Source organism: Pogonomyrmex barbatus, unplaced genomic scaffold, assembly GCF_055798465.1.
Source record: "Pogonomyrmex barbatus isolate J1 unplaced genomic scaffold, ASM5579846v1 scaffold8, whole genome shotgun sequence".
NCBI lineage: Eukaryota > Metazoa > Arthropoda > Insecta > Hymenoptera > Formicidae > Pogonomyrmex > Pogonomyrmex barbatus.
The window spans coordinates 4,721,243-4,748,417 of record NW_028297182.1 but is presented as its reverse complement, the minus strand read 5'-3'; the positions used below and the strand labels follow the sequence as shown (position 1 = coordinate 4,748,417).

Below are 27,175 nucleotides of genomic sequence, written 5' to 3'. Positions count from 1 at the left end.
AGAAACCAAAAATTTCAGAGCTTGTCAATAAAGCAACTCTCTCTATTTTTCAATTTTTGTCACGGAGCTTACGATTTTCCCTCTTATAAAAAAATATATAAAATATATAAGAGAAAAAATCTTAATAGAGACATTTGGATAGAAATAATTGGATTAAATTTTTACTATTAAAATAAATACACAAGACTCATTCAAAATATTAAAAAAAAAAATTTCTATAACAAAAATTACAAAGATTTAAATTTTACATACACATGTATCTACATAATATTTGTCAGCAACCAATAAAATTTTTAATTTAAATAATACAAACTTCTTGAAATAAAATTATTTATTAATATTAATTTCAAATCGCACATACGTATTGAAACATCTTTACAATGAAAATTAGTTTTTTTTTTTATTGTAATATATTGCATCAATAATACATCAATTAACAATATATTATTTATGATCGTATTATCCATGCGTAACTAAATTTAGTTAACACGAGGTACGCAAACAGGATTTATAACAAAACATGATTTCTAACGGAAATAATTAATATTCCTTCATCAAACATTAAGTATACGCGAACTAACATCCTCGCGTGTTAAATAAATATAGAGAAATTACATAATTACTAAATTTAATATTTCAATAATAGCAACACAGTGCAGAAATAAAGGTAAGGATTATTAATTAAAACGCGATGGAATTTCTCCGACAGAGATTATTGTAATAATGGATAAATAATGAGGACTCGATGAAATCACATGGAAATCGCGGAAGAGGCGGATTGACAAAAGTAATATACAATTAATCATCTGCCATGACAAACAGGCTCACCTCGCTAATGTGATCATTCCCGGTGTGACGTGGATGTCGAGGGTTTACGAGAATCATTTGTCTAACGAGACGACGGTACGCACGCACGCGGACACCGCTCCTGGCGGACACTTCACCGCGGTAAACCTCCGCGAAGTGTCGAGGTGCGAGGTGTAAAAAGATTTGCCTTTCTACGCATCCGCCGCTGTCAATCGTCACGTCTCGTCGCGGGGAGACGCGGCGCCGATTATCGTTGCGTCCTACGCGTCGCGACGCCTGGCGTCGAGCGCGCCAGTAGACGGCGAGCCGTGCTGCACGACGGACGTCGGACGCAACGTCGAGCTCTACTACTTCTATCGGTCGGCGGCCCGAGCGATATTGCGAACGCGACGAGCCTCGGCTCGCTCGGCTCGCTCGGCGTTAAACGTCCTGCCGAGTGAAAAACGGAAGGGAACCGCCGATAATCGCGCGCGCGCGGGAGTACCGTCGTACATTAGGATCCGCTCTTTTCCACGACTGTCGTCCCGAGGGAAGAGAAACGCGAAAGTTCGTCGCGGAAAGTTCAAAAACCAAGGAGAGAGCCGGGGTGGGTACCGGTATAATCTGGGTGAGAATCCACACTTCAAGTACAGCCGCGAGGAAGGAACCTCATCGCTAATCCTCCACCTTCCCTTTGTCCCAAATAAATATATACAGATCAGCTTCTCGCGCGGCGAGAGGGGAGAAGGGGGGAGGGGGGGAGGGGAGAATATAACGTCCGAAGTCTAAGCTCGCTGGAGGCGAGTTGTGACGGTATCCTTATTTAAACAGCACAGAAACGCGTTTCGTGATGTATGGTATATCGAGGAGGATATCGTCTGTCTAATAACGACGAACTGTCGGTACGTGATTTGAAGCGTGAGCATGTGACGCATTTGAATTCTTAAAGAGCGCTTTGAGAACTATTCGTCGAATTGTGATACCGCTGGTAAAAGAACAAAAGGGAAAAGCGTTCCCAATTCCTCTTAGCTTAGAGAAAGATCGATGCGATCGTAAACGGTGTTTTCGCGTTTATGGCCCGTCCTTAGCACACAGTGCTGAGTTGACGGTCTTAGTAGGCGATACCTTTTAATACTCACATCGTAGGTGGTGTTTGTGAGTGAGACAATTTAGGCGCAAATAACGTAATATAACGTTGTTATTATCGGAGCCGAATAATCGGCCGGGATTGATTTGCCTAGCTACACCACGGCGCACATTTTCTCATTAAGCCGCCATTTTTGCCCAATCGCATTGTCGGCATATAGAGAAAGAATAGAATATTCAAATGGAATGGCCATTAAGCGTGTGTAATAGTCGGCCGGCGCTTTCCGCGCGAAAGGCGATTATTAATTTATAATTAATTTTTAATCATGAATTATATAAACATCAATCCGTTTCACACACGAACAAAATATCGAATTATTTTAACATTGACATTTAATGAAGATTTATTTAATACTTAACGTTGCAAAAGCTTTTGGAAGCGATCGGCAACTGTGGAACAGAAAACGGTAAACTCTGTACAATAGTAAACAGTATTTCAAATCGAGAACGCGCGTTCGGCATTAAACAATGTACTATCGATATCTTTACCTATCCAACTTTGTAAATTTAAACTTTTCGTTGATGTTAATAATGATCTTTGGATTTATTAAAATTAAAGGTAATATTTAAATTAGAAAGCAAAATGAAAAGGTCTAATACGCAAAGAAGAATCTTACATTTGATTCTGCGTAATACCTAAACCTATGAACTTCAACAAGAGAATTCGCGATCTTTATCCTGCAAATTCTTGCAAATTTAATCCATCGATTCTTTTTTTTTTTTCTCAAGAATAACGCGGATAACTTAATGAATGTCAAAATAGATTTAGCGAAGTTACATTAAAAATAACCGAACCTGTCTGACCTATCCGTGATATTTCGAAAAGAGGATATTTCAGAGTAAGACAGTCCTCTTTAATATTGCAGTCACTAAAGGATAACCAGTCGATCAGCGATAATGGACGCGTAATGGTTCCGTAATTTATGATCGTCGTTGGAGCAAGTGCACTTTGATGATTGACCGGACGATGTGCGCGCTTTGCATCTCGTTTGTGCAATCTGATGCCGTTATTTACCGAATCAAATACACAGTCCAAGTTAGCTTTCACGTCATCTGTATTTGTCATTTCTCGATAATTCCCAAAGCGGGGTTTATCTAATTCCAGTCTAATTTAACTCGGTGAACTTTCTCAGTGAATTTTGTATGCCACGATGAAAAACGCTGTCGCAATTCCAAATGCGCGTCCATCACGTTTTCGTTGCTGGTCGGAATCAATTTTATCAGAAATCTCGCGACTTTACCATAAATAATTGAAAAAAGAAAAATTTTCATAGTAGCGGTAACTGTAGGAAATGCGTGTTGCATCATTAATATTCCTCTACCATTCCGATCACGTTCAAGCATGTTCGATTCTTGGCACTGCTCGTCTGGCTAAACTCACTGCTGAACATAATTCTATAATTACGCGATAACGTAAAGATCATAAAATCAATTCTAGATCAACAACGCGAGACATTGTGCGTATAGTTTACCTGCATAGTTTACATTGCGGAACATCGTAATCTGACTAGATGTATAGGTGTAAACAAAAAGCTTTAAAGCTTTAAAGCTTTAAAGTACTCCGAGATAAAGCGCTTTCTGTTTTTTAGATACAGGAAAAGATTGGAAAGTGCACTTAAAAAATTTACAATGTTCTGGACAGGACAATCCATATCCGTTATGATTTAACTGCGGTGTGTAAATACATAATATATGAAAAAAAAAAAAAAACATAACGAATTCAAGATCAACAAAAGTTTATCTCGTCTTTTTTAAACGTTTTGTAAAACGTTGGAAAACTGTCGCACTTTATACTACAAATGTTTTAACAAATGTTTTAAACGAAATTTTCTTTCATTGGATTTCAAGTGAGTTTTAAATTAAGTAATACTAAAGTCTCTCTCAATTTGGGTTAAAGGTGATCTGTTAGTAGTATAAATCTTGTTAATCATAAAATAGTATATTCAAGTATATTTGAGTAATTTTATTAAAAATTCTAACAATTATTTTTTAGATATAACGTATTATTATTTAAACTTTGGCGCTAGTAACTATTCAACGCGAAATTCGAATAAGAATACATAATATAAAAATGGATCGGAGTTGACGCAGGAAAAATTATCATGGCAATTGCTGACTCGTTCAGGAGGATCTGTTATCTTAAAGTTGATAGTCTGCGAAAGGATAATACGATCGAACGAAGCAGATTACTCGTCTGGAATTATACTCTCTCTCTCTCTCTCTGTGTGTGTGTGTGTGTGTGTGTGTGTGTGTGTGCGCGCGCGCGCGTGCGTGCGTGCGTGCGTGCGTGCGTGCGTGCGTGCGTGCGTGCGTGTGTGTGTGTGTGTGTGTGTGTGTGTGAGAGAGAGAGAGAGAGAGAGAGAGAGAGAGAGAGAGAGAGAGAGATGTGTGAAACGTGCCATATGGTGCCTCGACGACGAGCGATAGTCTCATGCCCTTTGTCTGATCTTCAAAGTCCGATTTATTGTTCTTTTCCGCATTGCTGCCAAATGCCAACCCTGAAACATCGTTTGTGCTGTGCTGCACGAATAACAACCTTCGCCAGTAAACTTTTGTACTGTGGCCTTGCGATCCCCCTTTGAAAGTTATTTCAAGAAAGAAAAGAATTAGTTTATCGAACAACGGAAAATTTCGGTGGATATTTTTTTTTTTATTTCCATTCGTAGAAACTGCTAAAGGGTAAATAAATCTTCTGCTCGATTAAACAGTGCTTGTCGGGATAGGTAGATGGAACGGCAATTAACTGAGATCGATAGGATCGGGTATACTTCGTGATGTTAGGATTAGATATTTAACACCCTTATTGCGACATATACGCAGAAGACGTTAGCTATGTTATCGGCATTATGTCATCAAAACTGTTATGGTGTCTCATTTTTTTTTCTATCGTCTTCATTTTATTACTCTCGTCGTTGCATTATTTCCAGCGTTGCTTCTACAGCAACTAGTTTATGCAACGTAAATAGTGATATGGATACGAATTGGTACGTTAAGCAAATTACTCCACTACAATAATTTATATGCGTAACATCGCGATTGCTGTTACGTTATTACGAGAGAATATCGATCGAATCACTGTTACGCATTGCGTTCGGTTTTATACACCGCTCCTACCACTATTTTTACATACAAAACGAATGTAAAACGAAGCTTTGCTAATCATGTCCAAACTGACCCTGTTACATAAATGATGAGTAATCACTATTTTTACGATCCGTAATTGTCCTATCCAAACCATCGTCGACTTCATATTTACACTTGTCATGTAAATATATATATGCACTTGTAGAGAATTTTTTTTCGTATTTAACATACCTGAGTTGAAATAAAACGGACAAACTGCGCACCAACTGCATAAGAAGAATATGATATGAATATTAATGTTGTGGAAATTTGCGCGATTGTAATTGAAAAGTTAACGAGGCGACGTTAAATTCTTAATACATTGTTGAACAACCAATTTCATGTCACAAATTTTATACACGATAATTTAACATAATACATAATGAAGTGCCCATATAAATTTTGCAGAATTTTGAAATCGGCGCGAATCGAACGTTTACGTTTGAGATTAAAGTTACCTCATTTTACGCGCGGAAAAACATAATTTCCGCGCGTAAAATGATAAAAATAAATTCGATCTAGAATCGGAGCAGAAATACGACCGTTCTGCGATGTAATCTTTTAAGCTTGATCAACGTAGCGAATTCAACAATGCACCTCCTGTAACCTCGGCCCATTCTCTTCCACGTTATTGCACTCATAAATCATCGTTCGTGGCAAGCTTCTCGTAATACGTCCGCGACATTGGTAAACCTCTTTGAAACTTAAAGAAGTACTTCCCATACGTCATGCGTCGAATTATCTAGATCATTGTATTGTCGAAACATATATTCATAATATTTGCCTTAGCCCTTGTACGACGGCATTTTACTACGCACTTAAGTGTCAAATCGATCAAATCGAACGGTTGCGAATGAAAAGAAATAAAAAAAGCTCACAAAGAGAAGACCTTGGAAGTTTCATAATTATTTTTCATTTATATAAGATTTCGTAAAGATACATTTTTATTAATGACTCGAATAGCCCTCGTAAACCGTGATCGATCAAGATAATCAAGCTCTAATGGATGTCTTTCGGTATTGAAATTGAAAGCGCTTTGTCTTTTCGAAAAGTACAATACTCGCATGTTCTCGAGTAACGCCGCGTTATTTTTACCGCTGCTATTTCGAAGTCAATGGCGCTCCATAATGCGTCTACGGCACGGTACGATGAAGATGGATTTCATGGATTTCATAGAGTCCAATTGCGTAGCCACAATAATGCAATGCGCGGAGTTTCGAAGCAAATAAGTTTCACGCGAATGAGCAACAGAATTTTCTCTCTCTCTCTCTCTCTCTCTCTCTCTCTCTCTCTCTCTCTCTCTCTTTCTCTCTCTTTCTTCGTATTTCGAGAGCGGATGTTTTTTAATTTGAATATCCGGGCAATTTTCACTGATCAAAAATTTAATTAACCTCCTTTCTGATGACATAAAAAAATTGATCGCAAAAAATTGAAATGCACTCTTAAAAGACTTGAGAACCTGCCCCCAGAACTTGCTCGTAGAGCCTCCCTCGTTCTCGAAACTCTAATTCGATCGTCAATCTCCACATGACGATCGGGCTTATCCCGAAAGACATTGCGACATCCTCTGGCTCGCAATTTCCTTACCGAAAAAAACATTATCATCCACTTTCAATTCATCATTTTGCCAAGTTGGCTACGAATATCGACCCGAGTATAATCAATTCGTACGATCGTTTTCAGAAGTTGCTGCTAGTCGCGCAAGCTTCCAATCATATTGAGTGACAGTTGCGTCTCTCCGTGTGCGAGCTACCCATAATCCACGTAAAAATATTCTCCGCGCTCGGTCGCGTAGTCGGTGGTGTGTGAACGACAATGAAAAAGTTTGTTTAAACGAGTTCGAAACTCTCGAACGGCGGCGCGACCGTAATGATATTCGCGGCGACGCGAGCGCTTCGAGATCTACGTGCGACTACGATATCCGCATGTCGAAACTCGACAACTGTCACTAATGAATAAACTAGTAATTAAGGTCGGCGCATTCCCCGCGGGGAGAATAGCGGTGGGATTAAAGAGTTCCGAACACAAGCTCTAACAAGCTTTTCCGCGAGCGCCCTCCGGCGTCCCTTTTATTTATGCGATTTCGAACGTTGAGTTGGGTTATTTCTTCCTCAATCAATTGCCTCTCCGATAGTCGCCAAGTCATTTCTAACTTCTTCGAATATATGTCGAGCGTACCTTCTATCGATACTTCTTTCGGATATCATCCTATTTCCAAAAGCACAGTAATGAAAAGCACATATAGAAACATGATATTTATTCATCGTATAACTGAAATGTGTATGTGTGTGCTACTTTCTTTTAATATTAATTCTTTTAATTTAATTCTCTTACCATCGATTTATTATTCTATCAATTTATTAATTTATTATTATCAAAATGTTAGAAGAATAATGCTAAAAATGATTCGAGAAATCCGATCAATCTTCCTGTTATTAATATTTAATCCTCATCTATCGGAAATATTGCATAATGTTACTTGAGCAAGTTTCATTTGATATAACTTGATAATTTTCATAAATTTCGACCATTGTAATCGTGCAATTTATCATCATAAAAATATATCTTTATAAATGTGTTTTCTACGCATGGATTTGCCTTATTTCTTCGTGAATTCGCTTATAAACATAAGTAAATTCCCAAAAGGATGAACAAGATTGAAACAATCTAATTATTATCGAAGCTCAAATACTCAAATATTAAGTATGAAATACTTCGAGACATACTTGGATCAGAAAGACTTTCTAACGTAAAGGGAGATATGCACAAAGGCACAATTTCATACCTGCTGAAACTCGTCGTAGCGTGCCGTACTAGGCATCAAATTTATTTCCACAGTAATTTTCACAGATTTCGGCATTATGCCGACCGTGTAAATTTTCTTTTCGACTTCTCACAGACGCTGATATGAATCATATAAAGGGAAAGAAATCTCATACAGAACGCACGATGGAAAGAAAATGAGAAAAATTTATTTGCTACTAAAAAAATTAAGTAAAAATTATTTTTGATGTTTTTTTTAATCACTTTATTAAGATGGACGAATAAAATAATAATCAGAAATAAATAACGTAATAAAAAATATTTTTTCATTGCGAATAACATCATTTACACGACGCGTTGAATTTGTGCTGTTCGTTGTATAATTTATATATATCACATAATTTCTATATATTACTTTTGCAAATTGGACTGAATTAAAATTAACTCTGCTCTTGAAACAGTTTGAATAATTTCACGTCGGTAATTCAGTTTTCTAGTACATTTTCTATGAATGCTATATTTAAAGCGATTCAACAGATAATACATTAAATTATTTTTCTCACATTTTTCCATATTATTTATAATATTCTACTAACTTTCAACTGGTTTTTAATTTATATAATAGATATATTTATAAAATATAGCTACTAAAACAGCTTTTATCTAAATAATTTATGTTCTCTTTTCATCTACTCCTCTATTTCATTATAAACAAGGATATTTTAATATTTTAATATACACTGCACACAACAGCTGTATTTCATAGCTAGATATATTATTTTAATAACATTATAATATTATTCTAGTCACGGAATATTATCAACATTATTACGCCTTTCATGGTTTTCCATGATTAAGCAAAATCATGACATATTGCAATCGTTATCTTACATTATTATCGATCTTATTAAGCACAACATGTGTCTTCAATTGCTATCAATATACATATTAGCATGATAACTAAAAACAGTTGGATAAATTTAGAAACCTTATCTGATCAACAACATGCTTCGTAATAATTCGCTGAAAATCTTTTATTTTAATTTGTGGTTATCATTGGCAGACTTCTTCGAATATTGATGCTGAATGAATTTTTTCGATCTCCATGAAATCCAATAATGATATCAAATATTACATAAAAATCTTTAACCAATGAATAGTAACATAATTCATCGACGAGTCTTTCGGTTTCAATACAATATTTATTTTAATTAACTTAATGGCATCTATATACGACAATAATTAATTAACATTATGCAGTTTCATAATTATTATTATTATTATTATTATTATTATTATTATTATTATTAAAGTGAATATAAATTAAAATAATCCTGAAAAATTATATTTATTTCTTCAATTAAATAGAAATTAAATTTAAAAGGAAAAAAAATAAATAAATCTAAAAAGAGAAATTAGAAAAAAATCATACTTTCGAATATTTTCTTACAAAAAAATTTTGATTAACTAATATAATATTATTATTAACTAATATAATGACATCTAAAAACGTATAATATAAATATTCAATTTCTTTTATTGACACTTGATTTCTGAACGGAAAGAATTATCGGGCGCAAAGAATTGTAGAGTTTCATTACCAACACTGTTCGAACAAGAAAGGAAGTTCCCCATTAACGGTCACTAAAAGTCAAGAAATTTTCTCCGCTGAACTTTTTTAAACTGAGTTTCGAATACTATGGGCTCATTTTATAGAGACTTTACGGTATGCATTAGTTCTTAACTTTTATTAAATGTCAAAATTAAATTCATTTTAAAAATGACGCGTATAGAAATTCTATGTAAATGAAGAACTAAATATAAGCTTTTCGGATGATTATGAAATAATCGTATGGAAAAAAAAATAAATGAGAAAAAATATCATATTCGATTTTCAAGATATATTGAATTGTATAGTATAACTTCTCAAATAAAATTTTAATTTGTTTTTTTATTAATTTTTTTCCTTCTTCCTTTCTCTCTTTCTTTTACTTTATTATCTAACATAGCATAAATGTGATTCGCTGAGCAAAAGTACATATATTTACGCAATCATAATTTTCATCAAAATTAACAAAATGGTAACTAAAATTTTGCAAATTAGATTAAAATCTAATTAGACAATTAAAGATAAAGGAAATTGTCGCTATTGACATGTTTAAATAAAATTAATTAAAATATTGGATAAATTAATTAACGAATAAATTAATTAACGAAAAATGGAGATTTTAATTTCTTTTCTCACTCTTTCGAAACATTCATTTATTACTCTTTAAAATGTTGTACGAATTCGCGACACCTGAGAAAGTAGCATAGATTTTTAGAACTCTCTCTCTCTCTCTCTCTCTCTCTCTCTCTCTCTCTCTCTCTCTCTCTCTCTCTCTCTCTCTCTCTCTCGCTCACTACAAATCCAATACTCTCTCTTTAACGAAAGAATTTACGTAACAGAACGTGTATACATAACGATCAATTCTAATGACCTTGACACGTGCCCTTTCATCAATTTGAATATTCAGGATATTCCTATTTCCTGCCACGCGAAGATCGCTGATATTCTCCTAGATTTAACGAATGCCATGAAGAAAATTCAACAAAACAAACGAAATGAACTAGGACAAAATCATGTCCCGTGAAAGCAGCAAAGGGCAATTCTGATAAAAAATGCGGTATTACACCAACTGAGCGAAACACAAACAGAAAGACTTCGATCAAAGCCGTAGTGCATGTGCATGTGAACGAAATAACAAGAGTTGTGTGCGTGATCGTGTATTGCTTGTTAGGCCTCTGTGGCCACGCTGAAACGATAAAGGACGAAGAGATGGCGACAAACGGCAGCCATGTCACACCGGAAACCACCGTGATTCAATCCGACGATGAGGAGCAGGGAAAGGAGCTATATCCCAACACGGTAAATATTACGATAGAAAAATTCTATGACATTTTTTACGACTTTTTTTAATAATTAATAAGATATTAATTTATATAAATCTGTGAATGCGCGTGCGTCCGCATAAACAAACAGCCCAGTTTTATGCACGCTCACGGTTGTTAAGCGTACTAGGCAAAATTTGGAGATATGCACTATAAACAGATGATATGTCAATTGTACAAGATCACACTTCCAAATATCTTTGCCTAGCAACCATAATGTCCTGGATCTTCGCACAGATGCATACGCGATCTTCAAATAAATTAATAATTCATTAATTATTCGAAAATCGCAAAATGGTAAAGGATTTTTCTATTCAGTATAATCTGCTCTGTTTGTTCGCAGAGGTAACAATTCGGACACTCTGTATACAAAAATTAAATTAAAAAATTTTAATAATTTAGTAATTTACAGAATATAGAAAATTTAGAAAATTTAAAAAAATTTAATATTAAAAAAATGTAATGAGTATTTCCGTTTTCTTTTCTATTGATTTTTTATAATATGCATCATTAAAATTGAAACATGAGAAATTTTTAGTGCTTAAAAATGTTTAAAAATTATTGAAAGAAATATGAAAATATGATAAGAATTTCTTGCGTCATTATAAATATAAAAAAAAAATGAAAATTTATTCAAAAATATTTTCCATATACCAAGTATTCAGATAAAACTTATATTATAATTACTAACTTGACGTAAATCTAAAATTAAGAATCATCACGAATTCAATTAATCTTCTCTACATTTTCTATTCGCGTCAGGAAATTAATTGGGAAATAATTCATGTACCAACGATTTTCTTGCATAGGTGGAACACAGGAACATTACAGTAGAGAATTGCGATACGAAAGATGAGAGGACGACAAATCAGAAAGAAGAAGAGGAAAGCCATCGAGAGGAAGCAAAATCGGCTCGAGAGCAGGATTTACAAGTGCAACCGCAAATGCAGCAGGTTGACACGCGATTTGACAGGTAAGCGTGCAATCTTTTAGTTAAATAAATCAACAGATTATGCCGGAGATGTGTCAATGTCTCTTGAGAATTTTAATCGCATTGTTGACAATCCAATGATATACAATTGATAAAAATGAGTGCATTTGGATGTTTTAATTTTCAAATATTAAAACAACGAAAGTTTCTTCCAAAATTGAAGAATCGTGATAATTTAACGACAGTAATTTATTTGATAACATGGTATTTCTTATGTGAGAATACGACATTAGATTGATTAGAACGTTACGATAAGTGGGAGACTAAAAAAAGCTTCTAAGAGAAGACGGACGCTTTCGCAAACTTTTTCCACAGTGATATTTTTACGACGAAACTTTGGGAAATTACAGCAGTCAATCTTCTCAAGATACAGCGTGTTATACGATAGTACAAATATGGGACTGACACAACTTGGCGATATGTCAATATGATTAATTAGATAGAATCAAATTACACGTAAATTCAGGATAGATTAAGTCTATCTATAAGGTAGCTCATATTAAGTATAACAAAGACATTAATTATCTATAAATTACATTAAATAATAATTTATTTGACATGTCATAAATGAAAATCATAATACAATTGAAATTGTATGAAAATGTCATTAACATCCATTTAAATTTTATATATGTATATATATATATATGTATATAAAAATAATTTATAAAACATTAAAAAACATTTAAGTGTTGTACCATTAAGAAGTTCAATGTTATATTAATATTACGATATATAATAATTATGTATTAATAATTTACAATAGTTAAATTAACATTTACATCTTAAAGGAATCAAGTACTCTATTATTACTTAAGGTATTAGAATTTAATACCTACCTAAAGTACAAAATTCTTCAAAGAAAAATAAGATTTTTATTGTATAATGTCATGTCTCGATAACGCAATCTTTATTGCAAGAGTCTACAAGCGATTTTATATGATTTTGTATCGTAATAGTTATCTTGGGAAATTCGAGAGGTTCGAAGATAATAGTGTGAGGTCCACAGGGTCTGGAAAGCCTTACTACATTCACGTACCTATGTACTTGCATGTTATCACTTTAATTAATTCCGCTTAATGGTCTTAGTCGTGGAATTTACAATCACGAAGCATCGAATATAATTCGATGATTGAAATAAACAAACAGACTCTTACATATGACAATATCACATTTCTATCACATTGGGAGGAGGAACGTATTAATAAATTCAAATTTTCGTAATTCGATTTTTATATAAAAGAAATCAAGGAATTAATAGATAAATTATTGATTTAATTTCTTTTCTGATTTTTAATATGCTTTTTTCAACAGCTTCACATTTTACAAACTTTTTATTCTATCAATATTCTATCAATAGCATCTACTCTTTTCTATATTTATAAAAAATATATATAAAAATTATCAAATATTAAATAAAAATACAAAAGAGAGGAAAAAAAACAAAGAAATGAGGAGTACAAAACAATCTGCCGTTTTCATTCAGTCAGCTACAAGTTAAATTATTTAATAGCGATGAGAAGAGAGTATTGAAAACGAATATTTAAATTATTCATATAAATATATCTTGACATTAAGTCTTAAGTTAAAAAGATAATCGCCGTTTAATTTCCTGTTAAATATTCTAATATAATTGACAATAATTAATTAAAGAGTAAACGAGAGATATTTAATGTTATAAAAAAATCATTGTATTACAATATTCATAAAAACAAAATTTATTTTTGAGAATGATATTGGATATAATATATCGTATAATATATCGTTTACATAAACCTTTTTTCATTTATCTAAAATTTATTAAAATGATAAAATTTATTTAAAATGAAATGATGAAATGATGAAATACTGATATAATTGAGGCTTTTGCTGGCCATTTGAATTGATGACGTCAGAGGTAAAAACACACGATGAAAATTTTTGCACAATAAATTACAATATTTTTTAATGAAAGAACTTTTGCAATCGAACGAAACGTGTAAAATATATTGAGAACTTTCTTTTTACTTCAGTAATTAATAAATAATCATACATTCAAAAATTGAAATTTATTCTTGATTGAGGCATATTTTATAAGCATAAACAAAGCAAAAGACAAGTTTTCAATATATTTTATAAGTCTATGGATTGTTAAAATTCTTTATTAAAAAAATATTTCTCATTTAATGTATTTTGCTATAATTTTTATTATGTGTTTTTTCGCTTTCGACATTACAAGATGACTGAAATGAATCAAAAAGAGTTTAAATTGAAAACAATATTTTCTGCAAAATACTAATTCGAAAAATTACAAGTACCTTCTGTTACATCAACTAAGGAGGAAGAAAATTAAAGGCGTTATTTTTTTAATTATTATTCAGATTACAAATTTGTAGAAATACAAATAGAAATTTTCTGGTATTAGTAAAACCATCTACAGAAATATTTCTCCAGCGAAATTACTTTTCCAACAGAACAAGTTATATTAATATGCAAGTTATAATGCCTTTACTAATGCGAATTTACTAATGCGTTTTCACTGAAATATAAAATAAACTGTTAGTTAATTATAACAAATTAATTAATTTATGTGCGGCTGTGAAACTCCACGACGACTGAGCGTAAATTAATATTTAAATGTACCACTGAACAAGCATTGACTTCGCGCGTTCGTCGGTCATTCGCGTTCACATCGAAAGGGCCAACAATATCTGCGCATCCTGCAGAATCGGTGTAATAAATGCGGGAACTAGTAAAATATGCATATAAATTGGATGCAATCGGAACGATTTATGGATTTGCAAAATTTCCGGATTCGAAGAGATGGATATTGCTTACGCAAATCAATAAAACGGAATTCAACTTGGTATGCGATAAATGCAGCGACGTCGTCGCCATAATGTCACGTCAAATGGAATTTATCACGTCTGGTGGGATATTAATAAATCCGCCGCGAATGAAAATCTCAAGATTAAAGTATATCGTGTAGATGTTAAGAAAAAAAACATCGATAAGATGCGATTGAAAGCGAAACAGCGGAAAAGAGAATATGAAATAATTTTTCTCTCGAAATTTTCTCTATATCGTTGTGATTTCGAATTTGATGCTGGAAATAAGCCTATAATTTATACCCTGTTAAAATGTGACATATTCTCACTTGGTTAATAATTATAAATTTGGAATAGTATAAAGTCACATCCTTTATTGAAAGTACACAGAAAGTTCACATTCAATCGCTAATGCCAGCATTGATAAGCGCGAAATAATTATTAACAAAATATGCAAGTTAGTTGCATAATATTCTCAACATCGTTATTGCTAATAATGCGATATTTGTTCATTATCGCCTCGTTAATTTCAATACATATTTAATGAAGTCCCACCAGTTTCATTAGTCTTACGCATTATAAGCTTGCAATAAAGCAAAAGCAACAAACGTCAAAATGTATGCAGATTTATACAATACGCGTAATTCATGTCCAATATCAACAACAAGTACAGCAGTACCGCTAATAGAGAGGAAAACATTGGGTCTGAAACAGTAAACTCGTTACGCTATAATAAAAACAAACATTCTATTTTTGAGTATTTAATAAAATTAGAAAAAGAAAAATATAACACAGCACATCTTTCAAAATAAATAAATCGTGCTTAAACGCTTGTAACTCCGAAAGCGATTTCACTGAAAAAAGTGTATTTAATCAAATTGATTACGATTATTTCGAAAATATAATTCGAAAATTAAATCCCTTCCCTCCCATTAAAAATATTGTACAACTCTTTCTCATTTTTTATTTCTAAATTTGCATGATACAAATTTTTTTAGTAGTCATTATAAATATTAAGATACTCAATGCTTTCGAATCAGACTAATAATTTTTTTATCTTTTATATCGTCATGTAACAGATTCAGATAAATTTATATATAACAAGAAAACCACTTTTTATATATTATAGAAGTGGAAGGAAAATATCTAGAATGCTTGCAACAATTCGAGCGTGCATGTATCTAAAAGATCGGTTGAAATGAGAAACCACACAAGTGGTACACATGAAACCTCGAGTATTGCCGCCAGGAGATCTGATAGTGGAAAGAGCAATCGAATAGAAGGCAAGGTTTTCAAAAGGAGAAATACACACATGTGATTATGTGAAAAATATAAACAACAATTACTCACAGTACGGAAATTCTTCATAATTTTATAGTTTGTTTATATCTATTATTATCTCATACTTTCGTTACATATTCCTTATACATCCGTTTTTCCCTGTATTTTATTATTACTATAATGTTGCATTTCGAGTTACAAAAAAATTTAATAAATATTTAATATGCTCTTTTCAAAAATTCACGAAACATGTAATGTTGATGTGTTTCGCATGTATTATTGATAAAAATTTTTTATTTCTCTCTGTATTTAAATATACAAGCGATACACTGGACGTATTTTCTCGACAAGATGTATCTTTATATTGCATAAACAGTTATATTGCATAAACGCAAAAATATGAGACATTACGAAACACGTTTTATGTGCATCCCACTTTTTTCTTCGTAACTGAAGACATATGCAATCATTATATAATGTAAAAAAAATTGTGATATACAGATATAATTGCTAAATAAAAATATAACAAAGCAAAGAGTAATTACAGCACTATACGTGTGTGTGTGTGTGTGTGTGTGTGTGTGTGTGTGTGTGTGTGTGTGTGTGTGTGTGTGTGTGTGTGTGTGTGTGTAAAAGTAATTACTCTTTGCGGTTGTGTATAATTAACGGTCCAAGGAGAATATCAAATTTGTGCTTGCTTGTGAAATTTGAAATCTGCAAGATCAACACTGCCCGAGAAGGCAAAAACATCGTAAGAGTATTATAATGTATGCAAATTTCTTATTGCATTGGTAAAATATGAACAGCGAAATTCTCCTTGAGATGTTCTTTTATCCGTATACTTTCTCCCCCTTTTTTCTCTTCCTCCTTTACGTATTTATATCGCTCGACTCCAGGCCAATATTTACGATGTGGCGTGACATACACGCAATGCATGCGTACCATAGGAAAATATCTGGAACACTTATACTATGACAATATGTTGAGTTTGACACACCCCCGCATGTAACACTAGAGCAAAGCAATCCACAAGGGGCTCGATCCATTTTTTATTTTCCGATGGATCATAACTTCAAAGTTCCCTTTATCTTTAAAAAGTCTTTGCACGTCTCTTCGATTGCCGTTTTCCATTCTCTTTCCAAATCGAAACACTCACATTACAACTGGTTACAATAAGTAACTGGTAACGAAATTACGTAATCGCGCAGTAATAATAAAATCATAACTCACACGGACTTTCTCAATTTTAATGTATTAATTAATTAATTACGTAATATACGAAGTTATTGTTTGCCTGACATTTCAACGTCGCGCTATTTTAATTACAAAATATTTGCCTTGAGACAAAGAAATGTCCGCCGTTCCCATAAGAATCATTAAGATTTTCAGAGAATTCTTATTTTCTTAGAATTTATACATTCATGGACGTTAAATGGCATAGTTCCGTTTGATAATAAATGATAATAAAACCAATTATTTGGCATATTTAATTTCAACGGTTCGGCAGCAAAAAGGCCGCAGGCAATAGAAAATGTTGAGTAGCGCGGAATTGTGTGCGCTGCAAAAGAAATAGCACGCGGTCAAGAATAAGACCGTTTTATTTTCACGAAAAATTTCATCAGCGTGCGTCTGAAATAAGATATTCTACCATTCGCAGTTACTGGATACTATTTGTTAATTACGCGAGAATATCCCTTTCAAACACTCTTTAATAATAACAACATCCTTAACAAGTACCTTTCCTTTATAAACTTATCGAGAAAAAAAACTTTTTTTAAACGTATCGTATATAATCATATCATCATACAATATGAAAAGTACGATATAATTTTTTTAGAGAACAAATCACACGGTTGCACAAAAGAGATAAAGTGGACATGTTAAAAGGTGAAAATAATCGCACAAGACTTAAAAGCTATCAAATGTCGTAGTATTTTCAACATTATATACGCTTCATCATGGATATATTCGCGATAGAACGCATTACGTTCGATAATATCCAGAGAAGTATATAACATAAAATCTCACTTCGTGAATAGAAGCGTCTACATCGATCGTTTGTATCGCAATCTTTTCCGACGTTTTCTTCTCACCCTCATTTCTCCTTTCTCTTTTTTTTTTATCATGAAGATTGCGTTTCAAAATGATGAAAATAATTTGATAGCTAGCTTGAGTATTAAATTATTTCTATAGAAAAAGTTATGTCAACAAAAACAAAAATAATTAATAATAAAATTAAATTAATAAATTAAATTTATAAATTGTTATTTTTCTAAGATATATTATTCCATAAATAATAGATCAAAAAATATAATTGATTAGTCATGTATTAAAGTATATCACGAATAAACATTCTGCGATATGTATATATATATATATATATATATATATATATATATATATATATATATATACACATATATACTTATTACAAATTTATTTTATAATCAAACGAATAATTGGGCAAATTAACAATAAATAGACTGTTATATCTATGTATCCAAACGCATTACTATGGCACATTTTTTTGTATTATATTATTACATACAATCGTAGTATGTAATAATATAACAGTATACAATAATGGAAATTCGACGCGCAATTGGTTAAAATTAATAGAATTAATAAAATAAATTCACATATAAATTCAACAAAGAAAGATAAACTGTTTTAAAACAATATCTGACAGCGGCTATTATTAATTAATTTTATTTTTATAACTATTTTAACATATATATCTTATATTGTTGTTTGCAATATTTTACTCGTCATCAATTTGAAGAAAAAAAAAAGAGACAAGAGATGACAAATTGAGTAAAACAGTGCGCGTGTATCTCGGACATTTCTGCCGTACAATTTCTCAAGGAAATAATCACCCACGTGTAAAATATTGCAAGTTATATTTTTTCTCTATGCTTAAATTCTGAATTGACAGTGAGTGACATTGATCGATACAGCTGGTTGATGGTCGTTATCGATAAAAATAGTAAGGTAAGAAAGAAAAACGATTTTGATACATTCAATGTCGGAACGAAATTATTAACCGTGTAATAAATAAAGCAACTTTTTACATCAATATATTTTTTTATGATATTATATATATAACAGTGGATTTAACTAAATAATATCTCTCGAGATGAATAAGAATCAATCTCCTGATATCTATTTAAAACATGTGTTAAATATAAAGACGAGTTCCATTTCTGTTTTTGTTTACATCATATACCTATGTATATATATATATATATATATATATATATATATATATATATATGCAATATTCTTAATGAAATTTACTGTTAATACCAGACATAATTAAATGTAGGGAGCACAAAACTTTATTAATACCAGTTAATGAAACCATCTTATACCACTAAACAAGTTTCCATAATGAACAGCTAAATCTAAACAAAATCGCGTGTTCAACGTAACAATATTCTTTTTCTATGGTTCTATATAAATTTACAAGTAAATAATATGGATAAATACGCACCCACGTGTAATCGTCGAGCGATCAACTGTTTTCAAAAGTTTAACATGATCTAATATATTCTTGGAATTTTACTTAAATGCAGTATGAATGATAAATTAGGAGATTTCCAGAAACATATAAAGTTTAAAATTGTCTCAACAAATAGTGTTATCTTCTTTTACTTTTAAATAGAAGACGAGGAATAAAATTGTTTTACGTGTTTTAAAATAAAAAAAGTTGATGACTACAGACGCTTGTTGTCTTGGTATATCGCCAACAAAGTGTTAATATATATATATAATCTTTTTTATGGCTTTTTTTAGTACGAACACAGACATAAACGCATCTATATCTCTATATGTATGCAAAATAGATGCAGCAGATGAGATAAAACCTTTTCTTTTTTTTTCTAAAAAAAAAGAACAACTAGTCAGAATTATGCATTTCACGTTCTATAAGATCGCAAGAGCTAATACAAAACAGGGTGTTTTTTTATCCAATGCAAAATGGAGGGAGAAATGCATTTTTTAACAGCACTCAGGCGGAGCCTGAGCAAGTAAGTAATAGTAAAATTTAATATTAATTGATTTTATAAAAGTCAAAGACATAAAAAAGAAATAAAAAATGTACGATTTATAAAACTTCGACAGAGAAATCACTATTTTAATATTTTTACAAAAAAATATCATTTTTTTCACTTTTATATTTCATTTGTATTTTTTAAAATATTTATTATTTAAGAGAACTCATAAAGGAAAGGAAGGTATTTCTAGCATCAAAACGTACTTCAAGTATTGTAGAAAGCGAGTATATAATCGAAAATCTTGTAAATCTTAATTATATCAGTGACTGAACTATAGAAAGATACATAATAAATTCGAAGCTCGGCGAAAGTACTTCTGAGCTACGAGCACTTTAGTCGTTGCGACGAAGAAAAGACGGCCTTCCCATCGCGTTCACAAAAGAAAATTGCTTCGACAGTGTCATCGTTTTTACTCAATTTTATCAGATATTCTTTCATGGTTAGTTTTTTTACTTTTCTTTGATATTTACCCGTGAGCATATGTCAATTTTTATTACAAATTTTATTTTTTACTACAAATTAATTACAAATTAATTACAAATTAAAAATAAATAACATTGATAGGCAATAAATGATATCATACTACTGATAAGTAGAAACAAACAGATAATTAAAGACAGAGAGAGAGAGAGAGAGGACAGGGAAACAAAGAGAGAGGAGGGAGAGAGAGAAGACAGGGAAACAAAGAGAGAGGAGGGAGAGAGAGAGGGGGGAGAGGGGAGAGAGAGAGAGAGAGAGAGAGAGAGAGAGAGAGAGAGAGAGAGAGAGAGAGGGGAAGAGACATGAAATAACATACATCGCATATCAGATCGATACGTGTTTCAGATAACACACTGTGAAAGATTCATTCAAAACAGATTTCAGCTTATTATCTGCAATTTAGAACATTTATATGCCTTTGAAAAACTTTATGTATCAAAAAGTCCGCTTCAATTACAATTAACGCTTAGATTCAAAATAAATTAATTTTGATAATATTCAAGTACAGTCAACGTCGACTATATATGTGTGTGCTAACGCATGAATAATTATATTTATATTTATAGGTTATTAATTTACGCATTTATAAATATGTTTATAACATTGTGTACACTAATAATATTTAAAAAATATTTTAAAAAATGAATTTTTTTATAAAGTATTACGGTTCATACGCGTATAAAATCAGCAGCATTAATAATTAACGCTAAAAAGAAATTAAATATTCTAGAAATAACAAATATTCTTAAATCCGATTATTTATACATAATAAAATGGCGCTTAAAGCTTTATTTATCATTATCATTTAAAATTTAGACCGTTTTTTTTTAACAAAGTACAAAGAATGATATAAATCTGACAACTTGTCAAAACTTGTAGCTTTCAAACGCTGAAAGCTGCTATCGAGCTAATTAATTTTCAGTAGTCTGCTACTCATTAACCTAAATAACATAATATAGGAAGGGGAGTCGTTAAAAGGCTACGTCGTTATCTTTTAAAGGACAGAGAAAGTGCTACCATGATTGGCACATTTGCAATATCCTGAAATTCCATTAGCTATTATAATTTTTTTCATCTACTGGTAATATTTCAATAATCGATACTTCATCAACATTCAAAGGAGCTAATTTGTAGACTAAAAATTCACAGTCTCTCTTTTATCATTAGGATTTATTCTTCGCTAAACTGCGAAATTGTTGTAAAATATTAAAATAAAATAAAAATGTTAATTTATATAAAAGAATTCAGTGTTGCGTTATCATCAAATCTTATAATCGAATTTTTTAATATTATTTTTTAATATTATTAATTTTTTTAATATTATTCTTATCGAGGCTACTTTGATAAGCTACTTTGAACATGATATAAAGGCGGTTTAATGATCGCGCATATTTCAAAAAGAATAAAGACTAATATCTCCTAATTATTTCTAAAAAGAAACTTAACATTAAGGAGAAAAGGGCTTTAATAGGGTTGAGGAGATTTAAATTAGGACCAAATCCGATTGAAAATGATGACGCATGGCTTACAATCAAAATCACATACGCGTATAATGCCTCAAAGATTTACATCACGATTGCATATTAATTAGTTTAAGGCGATTTCGCGATAGGTTAATTTTACTATAACTATATATTGAAAAATGATAAACGCAAATTAAAGTGGATGATTCACAACTTGCATTCACACGACGCGACCATATCAATTTCATTCAGATTAGTATTCAGTTAATATATCCCATTAATATTCTTAACAAGCAATATAACAATAATGCCTTCATATAACAATAATATAAATATATTGCGCTTTTTATCCATTATATTCCCTATAACATAAACATTATAATATTTAAATTTATCGAACATTTTCTATTGCATCTCTGCTACCCTATAACTTATTTAAATGTCGGTATTTACATCGAATTTATTGATAATAGAATAGATCACACTTTTTATTGAATATGATCAAGCCATTGAGAGAAATTCAATATCGAGATTGTCATACATGATTGCATAAAATGCATTCGCAAGGATTGCGATTATACTAACTGAGCAAATAATATCGCAATAAAGCTTGCACGTAATGCATATCAAGATGAGCCTCTCAATGATATTGAATCGTAACATGCATCGCTGCCCGATCCATTTACTAGGAAGATTGTCCCATGCGCCACAGTTCAACGTAATGCGTTCATCGATTCGCATTGACGATTGCAGGTCATTTAAACGTGAAACAGTGAATTTCGAGTGACAGCACATGAACATTGGCCTCTATGAAGTCATCAATCCAAAATTTTCAAAATTCTGATGCAATCAGCAGGGTTCTGAATAGCGAGAATTATCGCACTTCCACAAACGATTTTTTAGGATTCCTGATATGATCCAGAAAGTTTTGTTGATTAAATGTAGAAAAGAAAAGGTACCGGAGAGGATACGAAGTGATAAAAGTTGATAATAACTTTTTCTTTCTTTTTGTTTTAATCGAGATAGAATCAAGTCATGATACACTTATCGACTCCAGAAACGCTGTCGAGAACTTACATCAGATCTATAAAAGAGATATTAATGTAATGTAGAAAATTAGAAAAATTTTTTATTCCTTTTTTGTTATTTCGTATTGCTCATCAGAGCTTTTTCCGTACGTAAACGTATTACGGAACTGTTTTCGAGAAAAGATAGGATCAATTCTCCATCAAGATTCTTCGAAAAACGATCGTTAATAAACCAAAATGTTTTGTAAAAATAATTATTTTAGTAAAAGTATTGACCGCGCGCATCAACGATATTTTCTAATCACTTCCTATCCGTAAGTAATTTACAAAATTTCACAGCACGTTTAATAAAAAAGTCAGTCGAGATGAAAGTTTGCGACAAAGCGTCGAGGAAAATTATTTCCTCGGTTGAAGAAAATTATTTTCTCGGTGCGATAAACAAGAGCCGTTTCATTATAGCAACAAAATAGACGACCGTCTGGGGCCTCGCATCCGCGACGATCTCGCTACCGATCACAACCAACACTTTAACCGAGAAGTTTGTCGGTGCCAGAGCTGCATATGGTAGCTTAGCTAGTCTCATCGCGTTACATGTCCCCGCTTGAATAAACCATAATCCACCGAGGCACTAACCGAGCATCAACAAAATATCGAAACAGTCACGTGAACGCGATAAGAATATCGAGCATTTTATCAGCAGGGAGACGTAGGAGTGGCTTTGGCTCATGGGATTTATTTCCCATTTTCCCGGCATATGCCAACCGCGGATCAGATCGTAACTTCACCGCAAAAACATTGAACTCCTGATCCTTCGAAACTACCATTTTATACTTGATATATTCGCAGATATGCATGAAGAATAGTGATTCCTCGAAACGTGACAATTTCAAAGCATAATCCAATAAAATTGACATTGACACAGATAATCGCATCGATAAAGTTTTAAAGTTTGTCTTTGACGTTGAATGCATCGAACGTATATTCTATTTTGTGCGATGTAAAAGAGAGAATAAGAATGTGAGATATCGGATAAAATTATTGTCATTACAAAAATGCTTCGTGAAAATTTCCAATAAGCAAACTAGCCGCAGTATGCCAGCAGCAAATGCGGACAGAAATTTCTAGCAAAGTGGCATCATCAATTAATCACCGTATTAAGCTCGTGTTTTGCCGACAGAATTTGCTAACATGATCTGACAGCAGATTGTCGGCAGAAATCGCACAGGGCTTGCATTCGACAGATTCTGCTCGATTTCTGCTGCCAATCTCTGTCGAAACTATAGCGAGTACATATATCAAAGTCTGCCCATCAATCGACCATCATATCTTGTTAATAAACTTTGCTATTCTCTGCCAGCATTTTGTCAATGATATATATCAAATTCTTCTCTATAGTCCTCTTGCAGATAAAATTTGTAGCAGATAGATAGATTCTGATAGATTCTGATAAATTTTTCATAAATTTGACAGACCAGATTATTAATAGTTGATTAATAACACTTTAAATTTATTAATTAATCTTTTAATTCTATTTGACAATATTTTGTATTGTATTTTCTTAAATACCCAAATGCGATTATAAGTGTCCTGTTTCATTTTGTACACGTACACATACGTATAAAGACGTGTTCTCTTCATCAAGTGTTCACGTCATTCGTATTTTCGGTTCTCTCTTGGCATGGCTGCGCCGGGCTTTCAAAAGCACGTCGCGCACACTTTCGTCGACAATGAAAAAATTTTATTCCGTCCGCTCCGCTTTGAGCTTTCAAACCTATATGCAATAGCATACGGCGCGACATTCGTTTCCGTTGGCCGCACCTGGCCGCGAGAACTGTATCGCTGCATCGAGCCGAGTACGCAGCGCTCATAAATAGGCGTCGGTGCGAAACGATCGACCCATTAATGTCTCGATGCACCCTGAAATTCGAGCGCGTGGAGAAAGGCGAGCGATCGCATCACCCGCGATTGTCGCGGTCGCATTCAATACGGAAACCACGATTGATAAAGTTGAAACTGCGGTAACTTGATTACGCATGTGCGGTGCGCGCTCAGCGTACGGTCAGCTGTATATATTTCACTAAATACCGCGAACCGGTATGTATTAATCTAAAAGAAACATCATTCGCGCATCGACGTGGCGATAGTACACATTCTAATGATTACGTGCGCCACGATATAAATATATTTAAATATGTGATTCTCTACAATACCAAATATCCGTATGCAGTGAGAACGCTCACTGGCAAATCTAGAAATTTAAAATGCAAATCTGAAAACAATTTTGTTGAGCCTTTAAAATTATTATATACGACGTTCAAATTACTGATTACTAGAAGATACAAAAATGTTTGCATTATTATTATGCTTAAACGTTCTACATAATAATTTTAATGATCCGATAAAATTATTTTCAGATCTATATTTGATCGAATTTTTAGATTTTGCCAAAGGCAAAATTGTTTTTTTCGTGTAGCAATACAAAAAAGTCTAATGAAAGCTATAAGTTATATCAATTATACATAATTATATGAATTATAATAAAAATCCTATGCCCAACTTGAAATAAACAAGAGATCAAGAAATTATTTTTTCTTTCTTTAAAAATTATTAAATCTGATGAAAACGTACATATAGTTTATATGTGTTTTATGTCAATAGCAAGAACATCTATTAAATCAGATTTAAGAAACCAAAACGTCCAATAAAATCTTTACATTTGTCATTTTACGAATAAAGATCGGGTATTATTGAGTTTTATACGTGCAATAAATCCACAGCATTTGCCGTGAAACATAATTAAAAAGGCATTTTTGCAGCAGTCATGCCAATTGCAACGTATGTCATTTAAAATGTTTACATGCCAGTGATTTATGCGATCTTAATGTCAGATTACGGCTTTTCTGTTTATTATGCCCAATATGCGCATTTCAATCAGTGTTCCCCATTGCACACTGCACTATTTTATACGCTGCTATGCTATTTGGGGCCGATCGAATATTTGCATAATATTAACAAGATCGGAAATATTAAAATCGAATGCGATTTCGTGAACTGTTCTAACTTTGACATTTTGAAGCATGAGAGATTACAGAGAGAATAAGTTGATATGCTAATATTAGCAATATGAATGCAAGAGATTTATGTTTTATCGGATGAAAAAAAATTTTTAAACACAGGTAATCTAATTGGGTTAATGGAAAACTATACACGTGAACATATATATATATATATATATATATACACAGGGTCATATATACACAGTCAGACTTATTAAATGACGGGATGACATAAAAATAATTTCTAATATTAATAATTAACTTTTTCCACCTGTCTTCCCGAAATGTACCCAAATATGCATAATGTTTTAATTAGCTAAAATAAAAAAATAATATTAAAATAATTGCATTTATTCGATTTTAACAATTAATCTTCATAAATTGCATTTGCTAATAAAGGGAAAAAAACCTTATTTAATTTCGTATATATGTTAAAAAAAGAAAATTCGTGCAATATCCTGGTCCAATTATTATGGCACTAATTTTAGCACATGCCTATTAAAGATAGCAAGACATAGTACACGATGCAAATTAGTATAAGCAGTGATGCAATGAAAAACGTTACAAATACAACAGACTAGCAATCTATCATTCTCAAGGTCGGTGTACAGTGCATTGTGCACAATTTCCTGTAATGCAATTACCGGTACGATAAATTACAATCACGAAGTAGAAGTATCACTGTCACGCCCCACGATCTACTTAATTGCGATGCGATCGAAAGTCGTCTAAAAACGTCTAAGGCTATTAACAGATGATACTATATCTACTATATCTTTTATAAATTGCTTATAACATTTTGAGAAAAAACAGTTTTGTCATTAATGAACAATATTTTAATAAAACATTTTATTACTAATCTATTGCAAATTCCTTTTTTATGTTTAATATAATTTTTTATTTTAAATATTTCAACAATCAAATTAATACAAAAATATAATTAATTGCAAACAATGTATTTTATTTTAAACTATTAAGTATTAATTGAATAATTATATAATATTAAATATACTTTGATTTCCAACGCTAAATATTTTCGCATAATTAGATCTTTTCAAATTGTAGTTAATCAGAATTTAATAAGAAATTGATATTATTGAGATAATTTCAAATTGATGGACGTTTTTACCATGCTTGGAAAATATTTTTTGGCAGTGTCACGTGAGGAATTAAACTAGAAATAAAGCTTCGCTGAGAATAAAATCCTCGACACCATGTGACGCATAAATTGTGCATATTTTATTCCGTTTTCCGCAAAACAACGC

The 27,175-nt window shown here is 32.1% G+C and overlaps 2 protein-coding genes across 12 annotated transcripts in view; one reads left to right on the top strand and one right to left on the bottom strand.

Annotated features, from left to right (window-relative positions):
- LOC105427733 (sex-regulated protein janus-A) overlaps nucleotides 1-27,175 on the bottom strand; it is a 69,509-nt gene that overhangs the window by 15,407 nt on the left and 26,927 nt on the right. The gene's annotated exons all lie outside the window — the stretch shown is intronic.
- LOC105427731 (phosrestin-2) overlaps nucleotides 1,030-27,175 on the top strand; it is a 51,541-nt gene continuing 25,395 nt past the window's right edge. Inside the window, exons 1-3 of one of the 9 annotated variants that reach the window (XM_089083651.1) lie at nucleotides 1,030-1,393; nucleotides 10,599-10,726; nucleotides 11,559-11,722. In XM_089083651.1, the coding sequence (XP_088939777.1) occupies nucleotides 10,637-10,726; nucleotides 11,559-11,722 (254 nt within the window). In that variant the 5' untranslated portion in view covers nucleotides 1,030-1,393; nucleotides 10,599-10,636. Of the gene's footprint in view, nucleotides 1,415-10,266; nucleotides 10,727-11,558; nucleotides 11,723-27,175 lie in introns of all 9 variants that reach the window. The other 8 variants (XM_089083650.1, XM_011639610.2, XM_011639606.2 and 5 more) reach the window with 8 other exon arrangements.